Source organism: Malaya genurostris, chromosome 1, assembly GCF_030247185.1.
Source record: "Malaya genurostris strain Urasoe2022 chromosome 1, Malgen_1.1, whole genome shotgun sequence".
Taxonomy (NCBI): Eukaryota; Metazoa; Arthropoda; class Insecta; order Diptera; family Culicidae; genus Malaya; species Malaya genurostris.
The window spans coordinates 8,157,385-8,177,665 of NC_080570.1; the positions used below are offsets into that span (position 1 = coordinate 8,157,385).

General features: G+C 37.2%; 2 protein-coding genes across 12 annotated transcripts in view; one reads left to right on the plus strand and one right to left on the minus strand.

The window, feature by feature from the left end:
• The window catches only part of LOC131431413 (uncharacterized), a 78,732-nt gene extending 61,706 nt beyond the window's left edge, over positions 1 to 17,026 (plus strand). For all 10 annotated transcript variants that reach the window (XM_058597164.1, XM_058597154.1, XM_058597130.1 and 7 more), the window contains 3 exons: positions 9,191 to 9,538; positions 15,821 to 16,181; positions 16,240 to 17,026. In XM_058597164.1, the coding sequence (XP_058453147.1) occupies positions 9,191 to 9,538; positions 15,821 to 16,181; positions 16,240 to 16,861 (1,331 nt within the window). In that variant the 3' untranslated portion in view covers positions 16,862 to 17,026. The remainder of the gene's footprint in view (positions 1 to 9,190; positions 9,539 to 15,820; positions 16,182 to 16,239) is intronic.
• LOC131431398 (uncharacterized) overlaps positions 1 to 17,779 on the minus strand; it is an 87,216-nt gene extending 69,437 nt beyond the window's left edge. For both annotated transcript variants that reach the window (XM_058597093.1, XM_058597084.1), the window contains exon 1: positions 17,137 to 17,779. In XM_058597093.1, coding sequence (XP_058453076.1) covers positions 17,137 to 17,410 — 274 coding nt within the window. In that variant the 5' untranslated portion in view covers positions 17,411 to 17,779. The remainder of the gene's footprint in view (positions 1 to 17,136) is intronic.
• Between the last annotated feature and the right edge of the window lie 2,502 nt (positions 17,780 to 20,281).

Genomic DNA, 20,281 nt, shown 5'->3' on the forward strand with positions numbered 1-20,281 from the left:
CGGAACCGGGAGTCGGATCTGGATCAATTTGATCAGAAGTAAATGGAATCACGAACCCTTTCATCTCAATTTGGCCATCTCTAAGAAGCCGATATAATTTCGAATTCAGTGTCTTTTGACCACTACTTTCCTTGCATCCAAAACCAGAAATCGATATCCGATGTAGCTAAATTTTGTTTCATTTTCCTACTACCTAACTAGAGATGGGCAAACCCGCTCGTTTTGAAGAACCTTTCGGAACTTGATAGTTCTACCAAAAGAACTAGTTCTGCTGAACCGTTTTTTCGTTCTTTTGGAAGTTTGTATGGTCCCCCGAGAAAAGATATGAGAGCCAGAAATTATATTCTGTGGTGAACAAATTCAATAATAGTGAGTGCTTTTTGGCATGTATTTATTTCAAAAATCATTCCTTTTTGTGCACTTTTTTAAAGATCGCGAATGTTTGCAACTTATACCTTTTTCCTAAAACCTGTAACCGTTTCAAAATATGCAGTCAATGCAGAACTATCATTCTAAAAGAAAACTCTTGTTAACTCATTCTTCTAAAAGAACTAGTGCTTCGAATTTCCCATCTCTACACCTAACAAGACCTGAAAATTACATAAGATTGAAATTTATTGTTTTTCTATAAGCATTTTATTTCGATTTCTTCACGTTTCGCCTTCGGCCCATCAGTGCTTAAATATGAGTTCACTGATTAATTTTAGAAATTTAGCTCCCCTTTAATAGGAAACGAGGGCACACAATTTATTTCCTGCATGTATAAGAGTTAAATAAGAAAAATTACAGGCAATATGAGTACGATGACCATGTGAAAAAGTGAATGAGTTATTTAATCATGCACACAAATTACTAGGTGTTCTGGAAAAACGAAACCTGATTTATACACTCCAACTTTTCTTTTTAAGCGAGAGATACGAACTACACAAAAATTCGCACGAAAAAACGCATAAATTTCGAAAAGTCTCATGAAAAATCCACATAACTTTCAAAAGCTCTCATAAAAAATCCACATAACTTTGAAAATTCGCATACAAACCCGCAAAACTGACGAAATTTTTTTTGTCAGGTGTCGTAAAAATCCACGAAACATCGAGATCTGGTGTAAGCTTGAATTTTTGAGGATTTTGAGATGTCCAAAAATGATTTTTTTTCGAAGATCTGGTTTTTTTTCGAGATAACACTAGATCTCGAATTTTCGTGCATTCCTGTGAAAAAAAAAACAACAAATTCGCATAATTTAAAAAAATGTCATAAAAAATTCGCTCATAAAAAATCCATCAAAATCTCTCATTAAAATTCACACTAAAAAACACGCAATACTGAAGATTTTATTTTGACCACATGTCTTAAAAACCCATGAAAACATCGAGATCTGGAGTAAACTGGATTTTTTCTTTATTTAAATATCGACTTTGGGACTGGGATTTTGAGATGTCCAAAAAGGAATACGATGAGTACGATGAGCATGTGAAACAGTAAATGAATTATTCTATCATGCACGCATATTACTAGGTGTTCTAAAAAAATGAAAGCAGATTTATATACTCTAATCTATTTTTATTCGGGGGATATGTACCGCATAAAAATCACATCGAAATATCATATAACGAAAATTTTCATAAAAACCGCATAATTTTGAAAATTCGCATGAAAAACTGCATAACTTTGAAAATTCGCAAACTAAGAAAAACTAATATTTTTTGGATAATTTCTGTTGTTTAATGGAACAGAGAGCTTGAGAAAAAATTTTCAATATCAAATTTGACTTTTGGGACTTTTATTTCCGAAATGAAAAAAAATTCTCATTCATTGTCCTACAACGGATCAGACATCGTTTTTTCCGTTTATTTTTATGTTAACATAAAGAATTATTCTGGATTCATTTTCGACCATTCGTCTTCAATTTTTCAATGGAATAGCAGCTCAGAGTTGCAATTTGCAAGTGCAACTTAGCGGTTTCACTTGATCCGATTAAACTAAAATATGCTTATCTACTAAAAATCTTTGTCTTTGTTGGCGATTAACGTTGGTTCAGTCTTTGTAGCATCCTGTTTTTGTCATTTTTGTTTTAATTTCTAAATTTTGCTAAATTCGTATGAGAAATGAACCGAGCTTCGTAGCATTTCGACGATCAACACCAAGAATGTCGAAGTTGAAAAAAAAAAACGATTGGCGCAACAAAAACAAAAACTAAAAACAAAATAAACCGAACGTTATCTAAATAAGTATACTCGTAAGAAGTTGAAGTACAAATGACCATCCCATGGCGCGTTCGAAAACCGATTGCTAAATGATCTGCTCAATTATCGTGTCCGTCCGATGCTTTACTGTAAGCTTTATGTGTCCCGTCAATAACAAAGCAACCACCAATCATAAATCATTCAGATCCGTTTCGATTATTACTAATTGATTTTTGCCATCCCCCCTCCCCATAGCCTATTCTACTAACAGAACAAAACAAAATAGTACAGTATCTGTTCGATGTTAGAAATAAGTTTAAAGAGTTCTATGTTACAAATATGATTATATAGATTTGAAAACAGAAGAGATGTTAGTGATAGTAAGACAACAAAGTTGAATTACCTTTACAAGATGTAAATTTCTATTTGTGGTACGCGTTAGTATTTTGTTAATTTTACATTAAGTGTCCGTGTCATTTCGTGTTCATCATTACACTATCTGATGACTGTCCCTGGTTTTATGTTGCTCTTTTCTCCTCTCTTGTCATTTTGGGTTGCGGTTTAACACTTAACAACAACAAATACGAAACACTTCATTTGTTATTTAATTGCAATTACTATCATTCTAACCTAAGGTACTGGAATAATAACGATGTTCAACCCCCAGTCATAAATCGTAACCTGGATGCACGGTAAGTTATCAATTTGTCACTTCTGACTACTTCGATCTCAGAACCCGGACTGGTTCTGAAAAGATTCTTAGAATCAGTATTACCTTAGCACTAACCATGCAATGATTCTGTACGCTAAAAATAAGATACGAAATCTGTCTGGGAAATTTTTCCGAAGGTCAAACTTCAGCTCGAGGGAAGTGGTAATAGGAATTGGTTTCCTTTTTTGACTGGAATTGAGACCTTAAACACACAATAAAATCGTATTCACATTTCACCATTCGGTGAAGAGTACAGAAGTACATGAAGATTTCTCAAAAGTATGTTAAAAATAGCTCAATTTTCTATATTTTTCTCGGCTTTCTGGAAAGTCTTGTTGGAAGCTGTTTTCAATAGTTCAAATGCTAAAAAACAAAAAAAATACTTTAAACGCAATTGTACAAGAAAACATTCCTCCCCCTTGTGGACGGCCACTATCAAACAACAACCTTACAACAATTTTCTCCGACTGAATATGAGGCAAAAATGTAAACACAAATATTTTCCTTTCACAAATACAGCTTCAGTTTCGCTCTCTTTCTCTCTCTCTCAGTTAGACATTAACGTATTAACGGAGAGAATCTCCGGTTCGGTAAGTTTTCACACATTCGCGTTTTATTGCGCAAAATCGCTTTTAACACTATTATTTCACTTGGCTCACCCTAATGACTGACACCGTCGTGTGTAACTGAAAACCGTCACTCACAACTGAACAACAGTATTGATTATTTTTGCCAAAATGTGTCTTCACTTCCACCGCACAACAAACATCACTACGACTTTTTTTTTCCTTCTAAATCTCCCAGAAGCCTACTTGGTTTCAGTTTTTCGCTTCAAACGAAACGAAAAGCTCTCGAAAGCTCACGGCACCGACTGCTCGATCACTCGATGAAAACTTTCTACTGTCACAGCGGATCAAAACAACCACAAACTGCTTCCGTCTAGCACCACGTCAGTAGCTAGCTAGTAGCTGGCCGGCTTCCATTTGGACTGCACAATTCCACTGCTGCAATTCAACCAATAATGTAGCTCTAGAATTTTGCAAACCTAGCAAAATGTGGTACTTTTTACAGTCGAAAAATCAAAATATCGTTTTTTTTTTGCTTCTCTTGTGCTGACTTCACCAACCCCGACTGGCCTGCCTGCTGACGATCGAAGAACACTGTGCTCAACAACAAAAAAGAAACCTATCTCGGTATGCGTGCCGAGTGTTTCACAAACAAAGACCTCGATCAAGTCGCAAACCCATTCCGCACTGCTACCCTTTTCTAGTTTTCCCCTTGATATACAAAGATCAGATCGTCACAGCGCTCGTGTAACCGTGTGTACATACAGCAAGTAACTGAACAACAACGCATGACGTCATCTAGTCGAATACCGGAGGAGCTAAAAGCACAAGGGATGCGGAACTGCGCATATGGTGCTGCTACGGTGAGACCAGTAGTCAGCATATTTCGAAAGTAGGGACCGGTCATGAATTACGAATAGTACAAATTTAAGAACTTTGTTAGCCTACTACGACTAATGAAAATGCACGCTTCGATTGTTTCCGCTATTCTGCGCGTTTTTTTGGGAAAACGGCCAATAAGCCACCGGTTAACATCCCCTAATACAGAATCCTCGAGATGGGAATTAGTTAGACCCATAGCAAATGTAAACATGAAGCAAATAAGTCTAGAGATTCGAGAATAAAAGAACCAATCAATGACACCAAAAGAAGGGCCGTAGGGAGAGAAATGGGTGCGTGAATACTCCAAAAATGTCGCTTTTACACAACCACTTTTGGTATTGGAAAAAGTACACTCATTGCTCATACAAACAAGCGACCTATCCAATCTATCAAGTCCAATATGAGACTCATGAATCTATCTTCATTTCAGATGATTTTTTTTTAATTTTTAGCCAACATTAGGGATGAATTATCGTAGCTCTACTTACATCAACTCCGGTTAGACATTTTTGTATTTAGTATACAGACCAATTGTTACTACAATTCTTTTGCAACTGAGAATCCTTACATAGGTGAGATCTGGAATATATGATAGCTCACTTGACAGATTAACAACATATCTTAAATGTTAACCCAGATAGTTACTTAAGGTAATATAATGTATCTATCTTTCAATAAATCCTTTCTTATAAATCTTTAAATAAAATTGAATAATTGAAAATAATAGCAGTAACCGTAGAAACCGGAACGCGTATCTACTTTAAGTCAGAGGCTTTCTTGTACGGTTTTAAAAAAGCTATTAAAAAACCACTCAAGAAGAAGTTTCCCTGACCAGAGATGCGATTGACCATAACGTTAAATCCACTATTAACAAAAACAATATTTATTATATTCGTTAAGATGTAGAATTCATCAAACTTTTACCAAAACCTAACGAGAACTGGACAGATGGGAACAATTCAGATGAATCAAATAGCAGAAAAATTATCAAAGGGTCGAGAAACATAGCTTAAAAAGCAACATAAGTTGCTGAAGTACTTTTTAATTTCGATTATAACGGTTTCCAAATGGGTTTTATGACAATTTCTGGAATCAAAGTTTGTTTCACTTTAGAGACTAGAAAAGTAAATATTTTTCAATTTCTTCTCAATTTTCAAATTTCAAAAATAATCATCATAAACTATTTGACCGCTTATCGATAACTAAATATCTTTTCTAGGATTTCCGTATTCGCCTACTGTGAAACTGTGAAAATCTTTTCAAAAGATAAAAAAGCGGAATCTCGTCGAGCTTCTGAAATTTGTGATCAGTCGAATGCTAACTGAGATGGCTAGAATATTTCTCATCTTTACATATTGTCTCATTAAGCATTGTAAAAACAATTCGCTCCGCATACTAACAAATGCTCATCAACTTGCACGAATTCTCGAAAACGAGGCACTTGACAGAAGTTTCGTAAGACAAGAAATTATTTTGAAGCTCTCGTATTTCTCGCTCAGTCATTTGAACTGCTCTAGACGAGATACAAAAATAATTCAACAAACTATTCGAACGAACATAGCAGTTTAAAATATTCCTCAGTACCCAATGAATGACAGACTAGAAAATGACCGACGAATGAAATAGCCACGATATTGAACCAATAAAACGTTGACTGGAAAAGCAGCCTCATCATCTTCATCTCACCCTCAGTATTAAATTGGCACCACACTTTTCCCGGTGTGACGAAATGAAACTTATTCCCTAAAGCTCGCCAAACGTCTCGAGAAATTTTGAAGGAATGAATTTAGCTGCCAGAGTATTGTACTTATTTTCACTTCTACCCATGGCAGCAACAATTTTGAATGTTAGATGGAAGTTTTGTACAAATTGTGAAGATGAATAAACGAAAATGTTTCTTCAAAACATAACAAAGCCTTGGTTTTTTGTGGAATTTGACCTTCTGTTTTAAATGATTTCGCACCCGATTCATAGCATAAAGAATCGTTAAAGGACTGGTGATAGGATTCTACTGACATTAGGAACTCTTCCAAACATATCAACGATAATTTTCGGTTTCAGTTCAGAAAAAAACATAATTCGAAAAATGATTAAATTTTACAACATTGATTCGAATAACATACTTCTTTTTCAAGCGTGTAAATATACATATTTTAGCGCTTGAAATATATCAGAAAAAAATGAACACGTGTTAGATGAAAAGTAAAAATGAGTCATTTTTGACGCTCAATTTTATAGGACGCAAACTTACACGATTTTTTCTAAGCAAAGCCTCGGTAATACATTTCTGTTGTGGAATTTTACCATCTGTTTCAACAGACTTCGCAGCAAATTCAAAGCGTACAGAACCATTGCATGGTTCGTGCTACGATCCTACGGACACTAAGAATCTTTGTTTTCTTTCTAAGGATGCCTCTGGATTTGAAGTAAATTATCCATACAGTATTCGTTTGGTGAGTTCATCAATAAAATAATTTCAAACGAAGAGCTATACTTCATTCTGTATAATCTGTTCAATTTTGTTTGTGGAAACCGTTTGATTTGGTAACAAGAAATTAAATTTATTAATTTATTAAAAATCCTAGAATCTTTGAAATTGAATTTGAAAACGATTAATCCCCATGAATATTGCTGCAAAAAGAAAAATATGCCGAGTGATTAAAAAGGGATCTATTCACTGGTAGGTGGATTAAGAACGTTGCTATTAAACAACAAGGTTTCACTTATAGTCTAAGGAACACAGCCATTGTTGGGAAACGACGCAAAAGCAGTTTTCTTCGCACCGTTAGAAAAATCTTCGAGAAAAAAACATCAGTTTAAAAAAAACGCACATTAACAGATATTTTATTTTCGAATTTCCTCTCAACGACTGCAGAGAAATCTGTTTTAGCCTTTTTTTCAGAAATGGCTGTTTTTCTTAAAATTGTTAACTAGCCCATAAGATGGTGGAAAAATGTAAAAAGCTTGCTGTTCTGATAACAGATCACATAACCTTGAACAAACATTCTCCTATCCACAATATTCCGGGGACTGCCAAATTTTTTGGCAGTATATACAACTTTATTTTTGTGTGTAGAAAATGAAACTAGTGTAATAATTACCCGGCGCGTCCCCCCGGTGAACGACCAAAAGGTTAAAGCCGGGGTAAAATAAATAATATTAATAATAATAATTACCCGGCGAACGACCATAATTGGTTTAAAGCCGAGTCTAAATAAACGAAAAAAAAAATAAAAATAGTATAATAAATAATTATTTATTTCTACTACTGAGAAAATCAAGACGTAATTTATGGTACACCATCTAGCACATGGCCGCTGTTGGTTGTGAAACTATGCGATGTTTAGATTGTATTACTAATGTGTGAGTGTAAGTGAGTGTAGGCGACTGAGCTTCCACTCGAGAAACGAGACAAATCGTGTTGGTAGAGAAATCGACGAGAGAAAAAGAGAGCGAGCGCGTAAAAAACGGGAGTGCGCGCTCTGTCAACCGCTAGCATCAGCTATTTATCATTACTGTAAATCGTGTAAACGAAAATTGAAATACGAAACCTTCCGTTCAAGGTTGCACACTAATTTGTAGTTCAAAATTTTTCTCTCGTGGTGGTGAAATTCTCGAGAGGATAATGCAATTTATTTTCATTGCGCTTCCTACTTACGAACCTACAAATTACTGAAAAAGAGTCATGATGAGAAATGGCTCTGTCAAGTTTGACATTCGAGCAGATAAAAAAAATGTTTTCTATCATACCAGCATAAATCAAATAAACATAGATTTCCCAGTGTAATAGTAATGTAGTTGAGAAACCCGTGACACCAAAAGCACCGTCTGGTGGAGAATGGGTGCGTAAATGCTCCTAAAATGCATGCAAAAAGTAGCCTGCGCATTTAACACAACCACAGTAGCTAATGGAAAAAAGTACACCCGTTTGTCACTAGAGGTGCTGTTAGTGTCACCGTGCTGTGAGAAATCTATTGTCGTTTTCGTTTTTAAATTGCACTACACCGGTGTAGCGAAAGCTGCACCTAAACCGTTCGTTTTTACCAATTGCACTACACCAGTGCTACACTGTTTCTGCACCGATACCACTGGTGTAGCACTCATCAAAAGTTTGGTGTAGCTCTGTGCAATGGAATCGTTAATTGTAGTCAATGGTTACTGTTTATGTTTTCGTCATTTTTGTTCGTTTATTCATGCCTCAGTGTAGCACTGCACCGGTGTAGTGCAAATTAAAAACGAAAACGCCATATGTTTATTTGATTTATGATACCAGGCAGCATGAACACCGATCGCAATCATCTGACGTCTCTCTCATTCGTGTGCTGAGCTTTTCTCACAAATACACTTTCGGGTGGCTATGTTTTTATTCCCTCAACGAAACAGCTGTTTTTACCATGTGCGCGTTATTACATTTTTATTTATATAGCTATATCATTACCGTTATTGACTGTAATCATCTTTCGTATTTCGGTTTTTATCTATTCGTTGGCTCCCCCAGACCGTGTGTGGCAAGGCACCAATAGTTCGGCTTTCCTCATAGAATAATCGAAAATTTTCAACCCTATCTCTCTCTCCCTCTTTCTCTCGTCATACACACAACCTGCTGAACTTTGATCAGCCATTTGGTTTATAGCAACCGTTGCGCGCTTGACTGTTTGTTTGTAAACAGAATACATTCGACAGAAACCGAAACATATGGGTAAATATTGGAAGTATCTTTTTCGAAGAGGGCAAGATTGAAAGTGTCAAAATGAGTAATAAACCGTAAACGTCATTGTTTCGATGTGTTTTCGTTCAAATGAAAATAAACAAAAATAACGAACATTTCTAATTTCGCCCATCGACAGGCTACATAATCGACCTTCGGCAAAGCACCGTTTCATCCAACGTCAACAGCAACGTCCAACCAAAGATCATCACCGCAGGCCATCGCAACGAGCACGAGTTTCGTCAATCGAAGTCACCGGCAGTGGAAGCAAACGGATCCCGCGATTATATTTTTGTAATCAGCCCAATAGATACGACCGGGGAAGGAGTGTACTGGCTGAACCTGTCGGACGCCATCAAGGACTCGGGAGACTTATCACCGTTGACGAAGGGTCACGAAGCCGGTAGTAATCCGCGTCGTCAGCAGTCGTACGGGGTAACGATCAAAGCTGATTACAACCGCATGCGCCACGGGATTACACTTTTAGGTGAGGCTTGGATGAAAAAAACAGTAGCAGGTTGATTACGTGACGTAAGTAAGTCCGGGGTTGATGACGAGAATCCGAGTAACGAGTCAACTTTCATGACTGTTTTCGATTGACTTCGTGCGATAGGGTAGCTTTCGCAATTATAATTATATTTTATAGAGAATTTAAAAAACAAAGCGGCACAATAACAAAAACAATCGGAATAACACCAACAAACCGGTGTGTCCAGTGGTACTACGAAAGGGCATCAAAGTATGATCTGAGTGTAGTACACATCAGGAGAGTTCTTTATATTTAAAAAAAATGAAAATTGGGCATTGCTGAAACTCATGAACCAGTCTGCATTATTTTTTTTATGTAAGCACCATTTTCCTTGTTTACATACCAATAATAACTATTCGGGTCTTCCATTTCCAGATTGCACGTTGTATTCAAAATGTCGCGAATTGAATCTGAGACTAACAATAAACTTCTGGATGTACATGGAAGCCAACATCGGAACAAAAAGTTACGGATTTTTCTCAACGGAACAAATTTTCCCTTATTCACGATGTAGACAAGAAGTTAATGACTTTATTCAACAAATCAAGCATACGGATGACCTAAAGACGTACCTCGTTTGCCGCTAATTGGTGCTCGAAGCTAAGCACTTCTGTGGCATTCGAAGAGCATATGCTGAGAATTTCACCCGGTCGTATTTCGACTTTTATGTGTTCGCTGGGTAGCTCCAGATTGGAGTAAATCTTTTCCAGGGATTGTACAAAATACTTTTTCTCATGTTTATCGTTCCTAATAACTTAAGTTCACTGGGGGATTTATAGTACCTATTGTCTTTCTCCGAACAGGACCTGCATAGAGGCAATCCGACGTAAAAAATTGGCCTAGAAATAGACTAGGATTTTTCTTCCATATCATATAAGGTGACAATTGCTCTTTCCGTTTTCAGTTTGCAGTTTTTTTTCACTGCCAAAGAAAAACAGGCCAAGAGGGAAGATAGAAATTGAAAAATAATGTTAATAAAAGTAAAATTGAACTGATAAGTGGCAACAGCAGTTCCATTTGAATTGCTAATGAGTCGAAGACGAAACATAAATAAAATCTTTTCAACGGTGATAATTTTTTTGCATAGATATTCAACAAAAATTCTGCAACCAAACTTTGAATTCATTTATTGCAGTTTGAAGAAAAAACATATTCCAATTCAGTTGTAATTAAATGTGGAACTTTTCTTTGAATGCCACTTATCATAATTTTTTGGATCAGAGCTGATAAATGTCACTTTCATTCACTCAAAATAGATGAAAATGACAAAAAATAAATGTCACTCTCAGCTCCACTTGCAGTTTTTGAGAACGAGATCCATGTTCAGTCAACTACAAAAGCGAAAATGTAGTAGCAAAATTGTGTTCCTTCATTCATTTTTTGATTTCAGTGATAATCGTGTACTATGTAGTATCGATATCCAACCAAAACTTCGAGAATCGATGACGGAAAACGATTCACAATGGCTTTTAGCTGTTAGTATTGGTTTTCAAAGAGATTCTCGAGTGTAATAGCTTAACTGATTTATTAATTTTAGACTCTCTTTATGGCCAAACTTCACTGATTTTCAAAATATTGAAGAATAAAATAAAATTCGACTAAATTTACATACGAATGATATTTTGGTTTCGTCTTGTCATGGGGAAATGAGTGACGTTGGCATTGATACTCTCTTTAGTTGAAATGTGAAACGGAAATGGTTTTTCTCTCTTCGCTTGTCTTGAATGCGATTATTCCCGAATACGACAGTAAAACAACGAATATGACGCTGCTGTATTGCATTTTTTCATTGACAGCACGTGACAATTTTAAGCACTGATTTGGATACTACTCTGTTGGTTAACCCGAACAACCGGCCCTTTTGTTTCACCATCACTCCACCTCTGCCGTCACCGTTTAACTTCCGTTTGACAATTGTTTAATACCTTAATAATTGTTACCTTTTTCGAAAAAAAACCACTCAACCGTAAGAGCTTGCCGAATCAGGACAAAACTTTACAGGTCCATTTTGAACTTCAATGTACATAAGAATACACTTTATCAGACACTTCTGCTTGTACATTTAGGAATCTATAGTTTTGTTTGCACCGAAGGCCGCTGTTTTCTCCTTGTCCGCAGCTGCAAATATCTTGCCTAACCATAAGATCAATGGCCTCAAATTAGTATTTCGCGAGAACCTCATAGTACAACTTCCAGGAACGTTGTTTCATCACTATATTCTGTGTCAGTACGAAATCTTCTGACGGTGCTTTGGCTTGCTATTAATTTGTTTACGATATAATCCAGCAGCCCAAATCATACTCTACACCCTCAAATGCCGCTTCCGATTCTTAGCTTCACTACGACTCTGATAAAACTCAAGCTTAACCCTTTGTACCACTGCAATTTGCCGTGGAGTTATTTGCTTCACACTGGATGTAAGAAAAGTGACAACATCTAATCCGAAATGTTGACAATTTCTTAAACTTTAGGTGCAATTACCAACTTCCAAAATGCGTCCGTCACCGGCACGGAACGTCAACATTGGTTATATCCAGAACTGGCGGTATCAGAACTGATAGAGTTGTTGGAACATAGAATAATATGTTAGTCATTTTAAATCCGTTCAATACTAGCAAATCCAAAGAGTTGATGAATATTTACAAAGCATTGATCGTCTGATTTTATTGAACATAGATTAAAAATTCCTGTTTGTTCGTATCTGACTTCCGGTATTACAGTGTGATGAACATGTAAATTCCATTGAGTTATACTTATACTTGCTACACAATTGTAAATTAAATTGGAAAGAAATTTCACTGAGTTTATAGACTGCTTCAACCCTGCTGGAATATATTTCAAAATTTTAATAGACATTTCTGGCAAAAAATGTTTCTCCCAAACGGACATCAACTCTGATTTGCCTGTTCGTATGATATAATCATATTAGGTTTTATGACAGTTCACAATTTTACGACAGCTCACAACTGCAAATGAGATTGGCTTGTTTTCATCAGGAAATGCCAATATGAAATCCCAAGTAGCAATCCGCAACTAGTTCTGATACGACAAAGTCCAAACTATGTTGCAACAAGAGCACGAACATGTTTTTATGTTATACTGGTTAAAACAAGGTGACAGCAGTGTTTCTTTATAACGTAAACATTGAACTAACTATCATTTGTAAGTTATCGTTACTTGATTCTAACATATCTTTAATCACAGCTATGCTTTTAGCTACTAGTTGAAAAAAGGTTTATTTTCCATTGCGAAACCATTATAAATACGTAAGCGTATATGTAAATCGTTACTGTGAATTGATGTAGTAATAACTTAAATATTATAAGATTATAACATATAATTTCTTCATTGATTCAGATAGTTATCGGTAGGTTTTCCCAACGTTATGATAACGAAAATGCAAACAAAACAACCTTTGTTGGCTTGAATATGGCGAACATAATATGGAGACTCAAGAAGTGTATGAAACATAAATAAAACCAGGATATTACTTGTTTCAAAACTACTTTTTGCCGAATATAGTGAAATGCAAAATAGTCATTTTTGTTCTATTCACTGTCATAAACACGAAGAAAATAATATAGGGATTGAACATCGATTGTGATAATATTATAATTCTCATGATATATGAATTTAAAATGATGAGGAATCACTCTACATGGAATAATTTTTTGCATTCTGAACATAGGGTTATTTTGCTGTTTATTTTTTATATATTTATAAACAGATTTTGGTTGAAGGCGGATAAAAAACAGTTAAGTACAATTTAATTCCACTCGACAGTTTGAAAATCGTTGTGAAATTTGTACCTTGTATCAAGTTTGTGATTTAAAGTACTCTTCTGCTTTTTTATTGATGATAGAAAAGTGTTCTGTATTCATTCAACGTTTATAATGTCGATGGTGACTAAGTTTCAACTAGTTTACTTGAAAACAAGTTATTTTCAAGTTATGAAAAGATAAGTTCTTTCAGTATGGCATTACAACGTAACGACAACTTATTTTTAGCCGATCTAACAGCTAGTAGAAACTGCGCTTTTTGAGTCATGCAAGTGGTTAGATGTTAGTAACAATCACTCAAATATCTGGTTGCAAACTAGTCACAAACACGCTAGCGTAACAAAAATTGTTACTTGGGATAAGATTCAGACGATTAATCAAGTTCGGTCGACGCAAAGATTAATTTAAGAATTTCTTTAGCCGGATATTATTCAAGTACCGGACGTCAAAATGTACCATGACGCTCACGTTGTGTGTCTCCATAGGAATTGGTTACAACTAATATTGTCGTTTCGCAACCGGTGATAATTGACTGATGCCACGTGTGAATCGCCCTTACATATTGTTTTGTTTGCATCGCGAAATATGTTTGCCATCTATTTTTCACTGGGTCGTCGTTCTTTTTTCACCGGGAATATAAACCTCAATACCTACAAATCTCCGGTTGAGCATTGTTTTGCAAAATGATTCGTGAAATTTATTTTTCTTACTGGCACTTGCTGACTGCTGGTTATCGTTCATTACAAAAAAAAAACGGCGCCATTCCAGTGCGCAGTAATTATGACAATATTTACTGTTTAATGAAAAACAACGCTGATATTTCTATTCGAATGTTGATGAACATTTCCACTTGAAAGTGGCCAGCAGAGATGCCAGATAAAAATTACAAATATCTGCAGACAGGGTCTGTAAATCAGAAAAAAAATCTGCAGTCAGCAAGTATGTTTTGCTGGCAGCAGCAATTTCTCTATAAAGTATGACACGCAAAACTGATTCGGCGAGCAAAAAAAAAAAAAAGGTGTCGCTGAAATTTCAAAATTCTGTAAATATAGACGAAAGTCTGCGAGAAATTCCAAAGTCTGCAAAAGTCTGCTAGAAATTCCAAAGTCTGCAAAAGTCTGCTAGAATTTCAAAAGTCTGTAAAAGTCTGCACAACGAAAAATGTCTGCAGCACTGTACCCAAAATCTGCAGATTTACAGACAAATCTGCAGACCTGGCATCTCTGGTGGCCAGGCTGGAACACAGAATGTGTGACCGTCCCAATCGGTGAATGTTGCACGAACCGGACAAATGCCAAAATACTGACAGACGCTTTCGCATAGGAAATAGATGCCCTTGATATAACGTTGATTACCGGAGAAATTAATCATGTTTGTAACGTGAGAAAGCTGACATCCTGCCAAATCAAAATTTTAGACCGACAACCTCTCTTCATGATTGCGACTTATTTCACTGATGTCAACTCGCATATTTTGACATCGTCATACTTTTTTTATCGGGTAACATGCGATGACAAAAAGTTTTCAAAAATATCTAAGCAATCCATGACGTCAATCGTTTATTTTAACCTAACATGTATACAAAAACACACTAACCTTCTGTGCTAGTCAGCGGCAAATTTTCACACCTGACCGAATTCGGTAGCAGCAGTGTCAGGAGTAACTGGAGAAAACCGTCCGGTGCCTGGCACCCGTGGAAAAACACTGATGACACCGAGATATATTTAATGCAATAATTTTTTCGCGCGGCTTCACTGAATCACGCAATGATTAAACGGCGATTGTGTAGGAAAAAAAATATACGATTCACTTTAGCAGGAATCACAAGGCAAGGCGATGCACCAACGACGAGCGGGAAAATTGAACTGATGATCGATCGGCTGTGATGAAAAACGGTCTAACCGACCGGCCTGAAACAGTCTGTACCGAAAAGCACTCGGTGACCGGGTCTGAGTGAGCGAGAGAGCGAGCGAGAGAGAAAATAGAGTGCTTGTGTAGTATTTTATTGCACGTGCCGTGCTGAGTTTACTCAATTTTGTTGCTACTGATCCACATTAGGAATCGAGTCTGAGCTTAAAAATTTAGCCGGCTAAGCAAGTTTAGATAGAAACTATTTTCATTGGTTGATGAAATTCGGAGGTTTTATTGCACTGTTTGCTTCAATCAAAGCCGCCCAATTCAATCGGAGAACTGTAACAAATGTCAACCAGAGAAAGTTGAATCATCGAACAGTAGGCATGTAAAAGCGAAAGAAGTTTGATAACAAAGAAATCACAAAAAAATCAGGTTACGTCAACAACAGTCATCCCATTTTCGCTATCACCAATGTGAGAACAGCACATCCGACTCGAGTGAACTTTGCCCTCCACCCGGGGCCAACGCAATCAACTGTGCATTCTAGAGAAAAGCTCATCTCGCACCGTATCAAAAAAGTGTGATTCATTGTTCTCTCTTATTTCAGAACACGGAGATCCGCTTCTAGAGCATCACTTCGATAATCACGGCAATGACGTGGATGTTCTGACTGGCAACGAATTGGACGCACTGAAACATCAGCAGATACGTCGTACGGTAGCGGATGGCGATGGTCATCAATCGGCCAAACAAACTTTCCCGGAGGGCGAGGAGAGTGGAGTGCAAGGACGAGCCGCCATTCAGTCCGTCACGAAGGTGGATGTCGGTATCGACTCGCAGCTGATGGGAACGCGTGGCTCTTCGATTCGAGTGATCTTCGAAGTGACCAACTTCCGGCAGACGGGGATGCTCTACTATTTTCGAGTAACAGGAGAAAAGCGATTTTTGCAGTTTCTAAATCCAGGATCGTAAGTGACCATTGATTATGACTACTTCGAGACCTCAATCATTTCCCTATCATTTCAGGGCCTTTGTGAATCCAGGCCAAACGATCAGCGTGGTGGTCACTCTTCGAATACCGACCAACGCCGAGGTTGGATCTCGGGACAAAATTACGTTTTACACCGAAGGACCAGACACGGTTTCGCAGGCAGCTTGGGTGACGGTAACGGATTCATCCGGTCTGTCCGATGCTTACCAGCCCTCGATATGGTACACGTATTCCAGCCGCTGCGAGGGCCGATCATCGCCGGGGACTTGTTCGGGTGCTTTCTGGACCGTCGATATCGCGGCACGAGACTGGGAAACGGGAATTATGAAGATTGCTTCGAGCCCCACAGGAATCCTGTACAAAAACCCTTTCACGGCAGGAACACGTGAAGAGGTGAAGGCCACCTATACGGCTTCCTGCTGTCAACCAAAGGTGACCATAACGGCTCACGATGCCAGCAAAAATGCACGCACCATCAGTCTGGATGTGACTGACATTTGGTTGAATGAAGCCGGCATTGCGGCGGTTGTGCTTGGGGTTCTGCTACTGATTGCATTGATAATTCTGCTAGTGTTACTGATTCGGTACTGCATCCGGAGAAGAAAACGTTCCCAAGACCTGCCTATCTACAGAGGCGAAACCAGACGAACTCGATAATGCCTCGTGGTTTCCTAATTCCAGATAAATCTCTTTGCCATAGTTTTTAGTTAGTAACGGGTTCTCAGAGATACAACAAATGCCATATCAAGATGAAGTCATTTTTGTGTGTGTTTTTAAGGTACTATTAAGAGTCAAATAAAGAATAAAGTGTTGAGTAAATAATGACATCGAGGAACATAAAATCACCTAAATAAACCTCATCATAGTTTAAAGCTTCAACATTCACTCTCTATGCCAACACCAAAAAAAACATACCGTTGTGTAAGGCTTACCTGTTGTTATTCCCGGTTCTCGACTGACCTCCAGTAGGGGAGGTGCTGCTGCTGCTGCTGCCGGTGGAGGTGGTGTCGGTACCACCGTTGGCGGTATCGGTGCCGCTGGCAGTAGCATTGCATTGTGGGCAAAGTCGTCTAACGTTAAACCGGTGACCTGCATACTCAGCAACGGGTTCTTTATCGGGCCGACTCGCGACGACGACGTGTCACTTTTGCTGCCACCTGTTCCATTATCATTGCTGTTGCTGCTACCACTGGCGGACATCATCATTGGTCGGTGGGTGGGTGGATGAATGGATCTGGTATTGGTTTGCTCTGTTTCTGGTATCGAAACACGCCGTTCTAAAACCTCGATGCCTCAATTAAAACTACCGCGACACTTTCAAACTTTGCACGACTAGGGAACAGATTTTGACAAGGTAAACAATAATAATCACGCATACGGCATAGAAACAGAAAAAACTTTGAAATGCTTGATATCGAACACAAATATCACGTCAATTTTCACGAACCGACCACCAGCACGACGGAACACTTTGAATGAACGCTAATCAACAATTTAAATCGGAAAACTTGTTCGGAAAATGCCACAATTTACAATCCAATGGAAAAAATGCCTATGCATGCAAAAAACGATGAAAGCGATGTCAAAAAATAACACGAATGAAAGCAATGAAACGTTTCCTGTTGACGTCGGCACATTGGAAATATTTCAGCGTCTTATTCAAACGTTACCCATTTGAGCACTGCACATAATCCGCACGATCTATTTGTATATATACGTGAAAATTTTATTTTGAAACTACCCCAGAAAACTAATCACGCACTCAGAAAAATAAGATGGTAACAGCTACCATATGGGAGGTTAGTTTAACCATACGAGTATAGTGGTTTTCAGCACACAATAAAATCAGATGATGTTAACAATATGCAAGCTCACTTTTACTATGAATGGTTTTGGCTCTAGAATAGTAATATTGAACTGTATATGGTATGAATAACTACTACAATTGGAATGTTTAGCATAACCGTGAAAGCGTCTTATTTTTACATTGTACTTATTGTTTGAACTAGTGCTATGGTATTTTTGACATATCACTTCTAGTTCGTTCGAATCACAAAATTATGGTTAATTTGACAATGGTGAAGATCATTCGAACATGCGCAAATTTTCAAAAGTTATATTAATGGAAATTTCGATGCAAAAATTAAAAGAATACATTAAAACCTGCTTTATTTTCCTGATACATTTTTACACTGATTTAACATTATAAAAAAAAACAGCTTCTCGCGCCCACTCTGCCTTCGGCCTAAGAGTTTATTTTTTGATCACCAACTCTTTAGTCTCTCTAACGATTTAATGTTTCCTTTTTGTTTCTGTTATGAAATCTATCATAAAATAAACCAGACGGGTTTTTACCATCGATTTTTTTGGGAAATAATACAGTTCCTATAAAAGTGTAGAAAAAAACGTTATATAAAAATTACTAATAGAAGTATTTACACAGAAACTTAACGTCGCAATTTCGTCGTTGGGATATGAAATCTGCCGCTCTAATGAAGCATTATGTGACACTAAAAAAAGCAGATGCGTTAATTGACAATTTATATAGTCGCACTAAGAAAATACATAGTCGGTTGAAAAACACCATACGACGATGTTCTTTCTACATAAATTATGTTGATATGAACAATCTGTATAGTGCTTTTAAACTTGACAATCTCTATCCAACTATATGTTTATTCATGTTAACATTATTGTATTCTGAAGAAGAACTTACTCACATGGTAGTCATTACTATATCACTTCTCAACTTTATGGTGACCGAAAGCTCAATTTCACCTTACTTTTAATTGTCATTGGGACTTTTTCGTTCCTATTTTAATGATTGTCAGAATTACCACGCCAAAAATGTCATGAAGACAAATAGTATAGTCAAGTAGTAGATTTTTTATTCTAGTGTTTATTACAATACAGATGGTAAATAATCTGATATCATGGTCGTTACTATTATTTGAGTACATAGTTGAAATGACTATGAGGAACAGGTTGCAGTTAATGTAATATTTTTCTGAGTGCGTGTTTTCCCTTATAATGGCCAGATTCACTTTACAGGGAAATTTCTGACGAACGATGACCGTAGTACCGAGTACTCTAATTTTAGCACCAGATGAAAGCGAAAACAATGAGATCTTGTTACGCGTAGAGCGTTTGTTAAGCGACATTCTAAACGAAATACTCGTTCAGTATGTTGGAATGGTTTCTTGTTGTTTTCTTTCCTACAAAAATAGTGTAAAAATTGGGTGTAAAGCTTGCTTCAGATAGAATTAAAACACAGATAATTACCTGTATTTCCGTTATTTATTATTGAATTCAAGATCTTTTTTATACAAATGTAGCGTTTTCTTCATACTTTTAAGAACAAATACGAATAAAATTATTCGTCACGGTTTCGAATGAATTCTCGGTATTTTTCTGTGACACGGCTCATTAGGCGGCGCACACCTTCTTCGTCCATCGTTTTAGCTATCTTATTCCCCCAGGTCGTCATCTGATTGTTGTCTTTGACAACCTTTCCCTTTGCCTTGAGTCCCCTCTTCATGATTGCCCAGTATTTCTCAATAAGGCGGAACTGGGGGCAGTTGGGTGGGTTAAGGTTTTTCGGAACAAACTGGACCCCTTTCTCTGCATACCATTCTTGAACGACTTTGCTGTAATGACAGCTTGCCAAATCTGGACAAAACATTACGGAATGGTCGTGGGATCGAAAGAACGGCAAAATTCGTTTTTGCAGACACTCTTTTTGGTATAGTTCCGATGTCATTGTCTTATTTGTAACGAAAACTTTCGTTTTTTGCTACATCTAAATAAACCTCATCATAGGGCAAATGCCCTGCCAAATCATAAATTTTCTTGCAAATTTGTCGGCAAAAACAAGTGAATTTTTGATCTGAGATATGCCCGAAGTCAGCCTTGATATAGGTTTCATCGTCCATCAGAAGACATCCGTCGAACTTGGTCAGCACCTGGTCATATAGTTTCCGAGCACGAATTTTGACCACACTATTCTGTTTTATGTTCCGATTTAGCTGTTTGCTAGCTCGATACGACTTGATTCTATATCGGAGTCGAGTTCTCCTC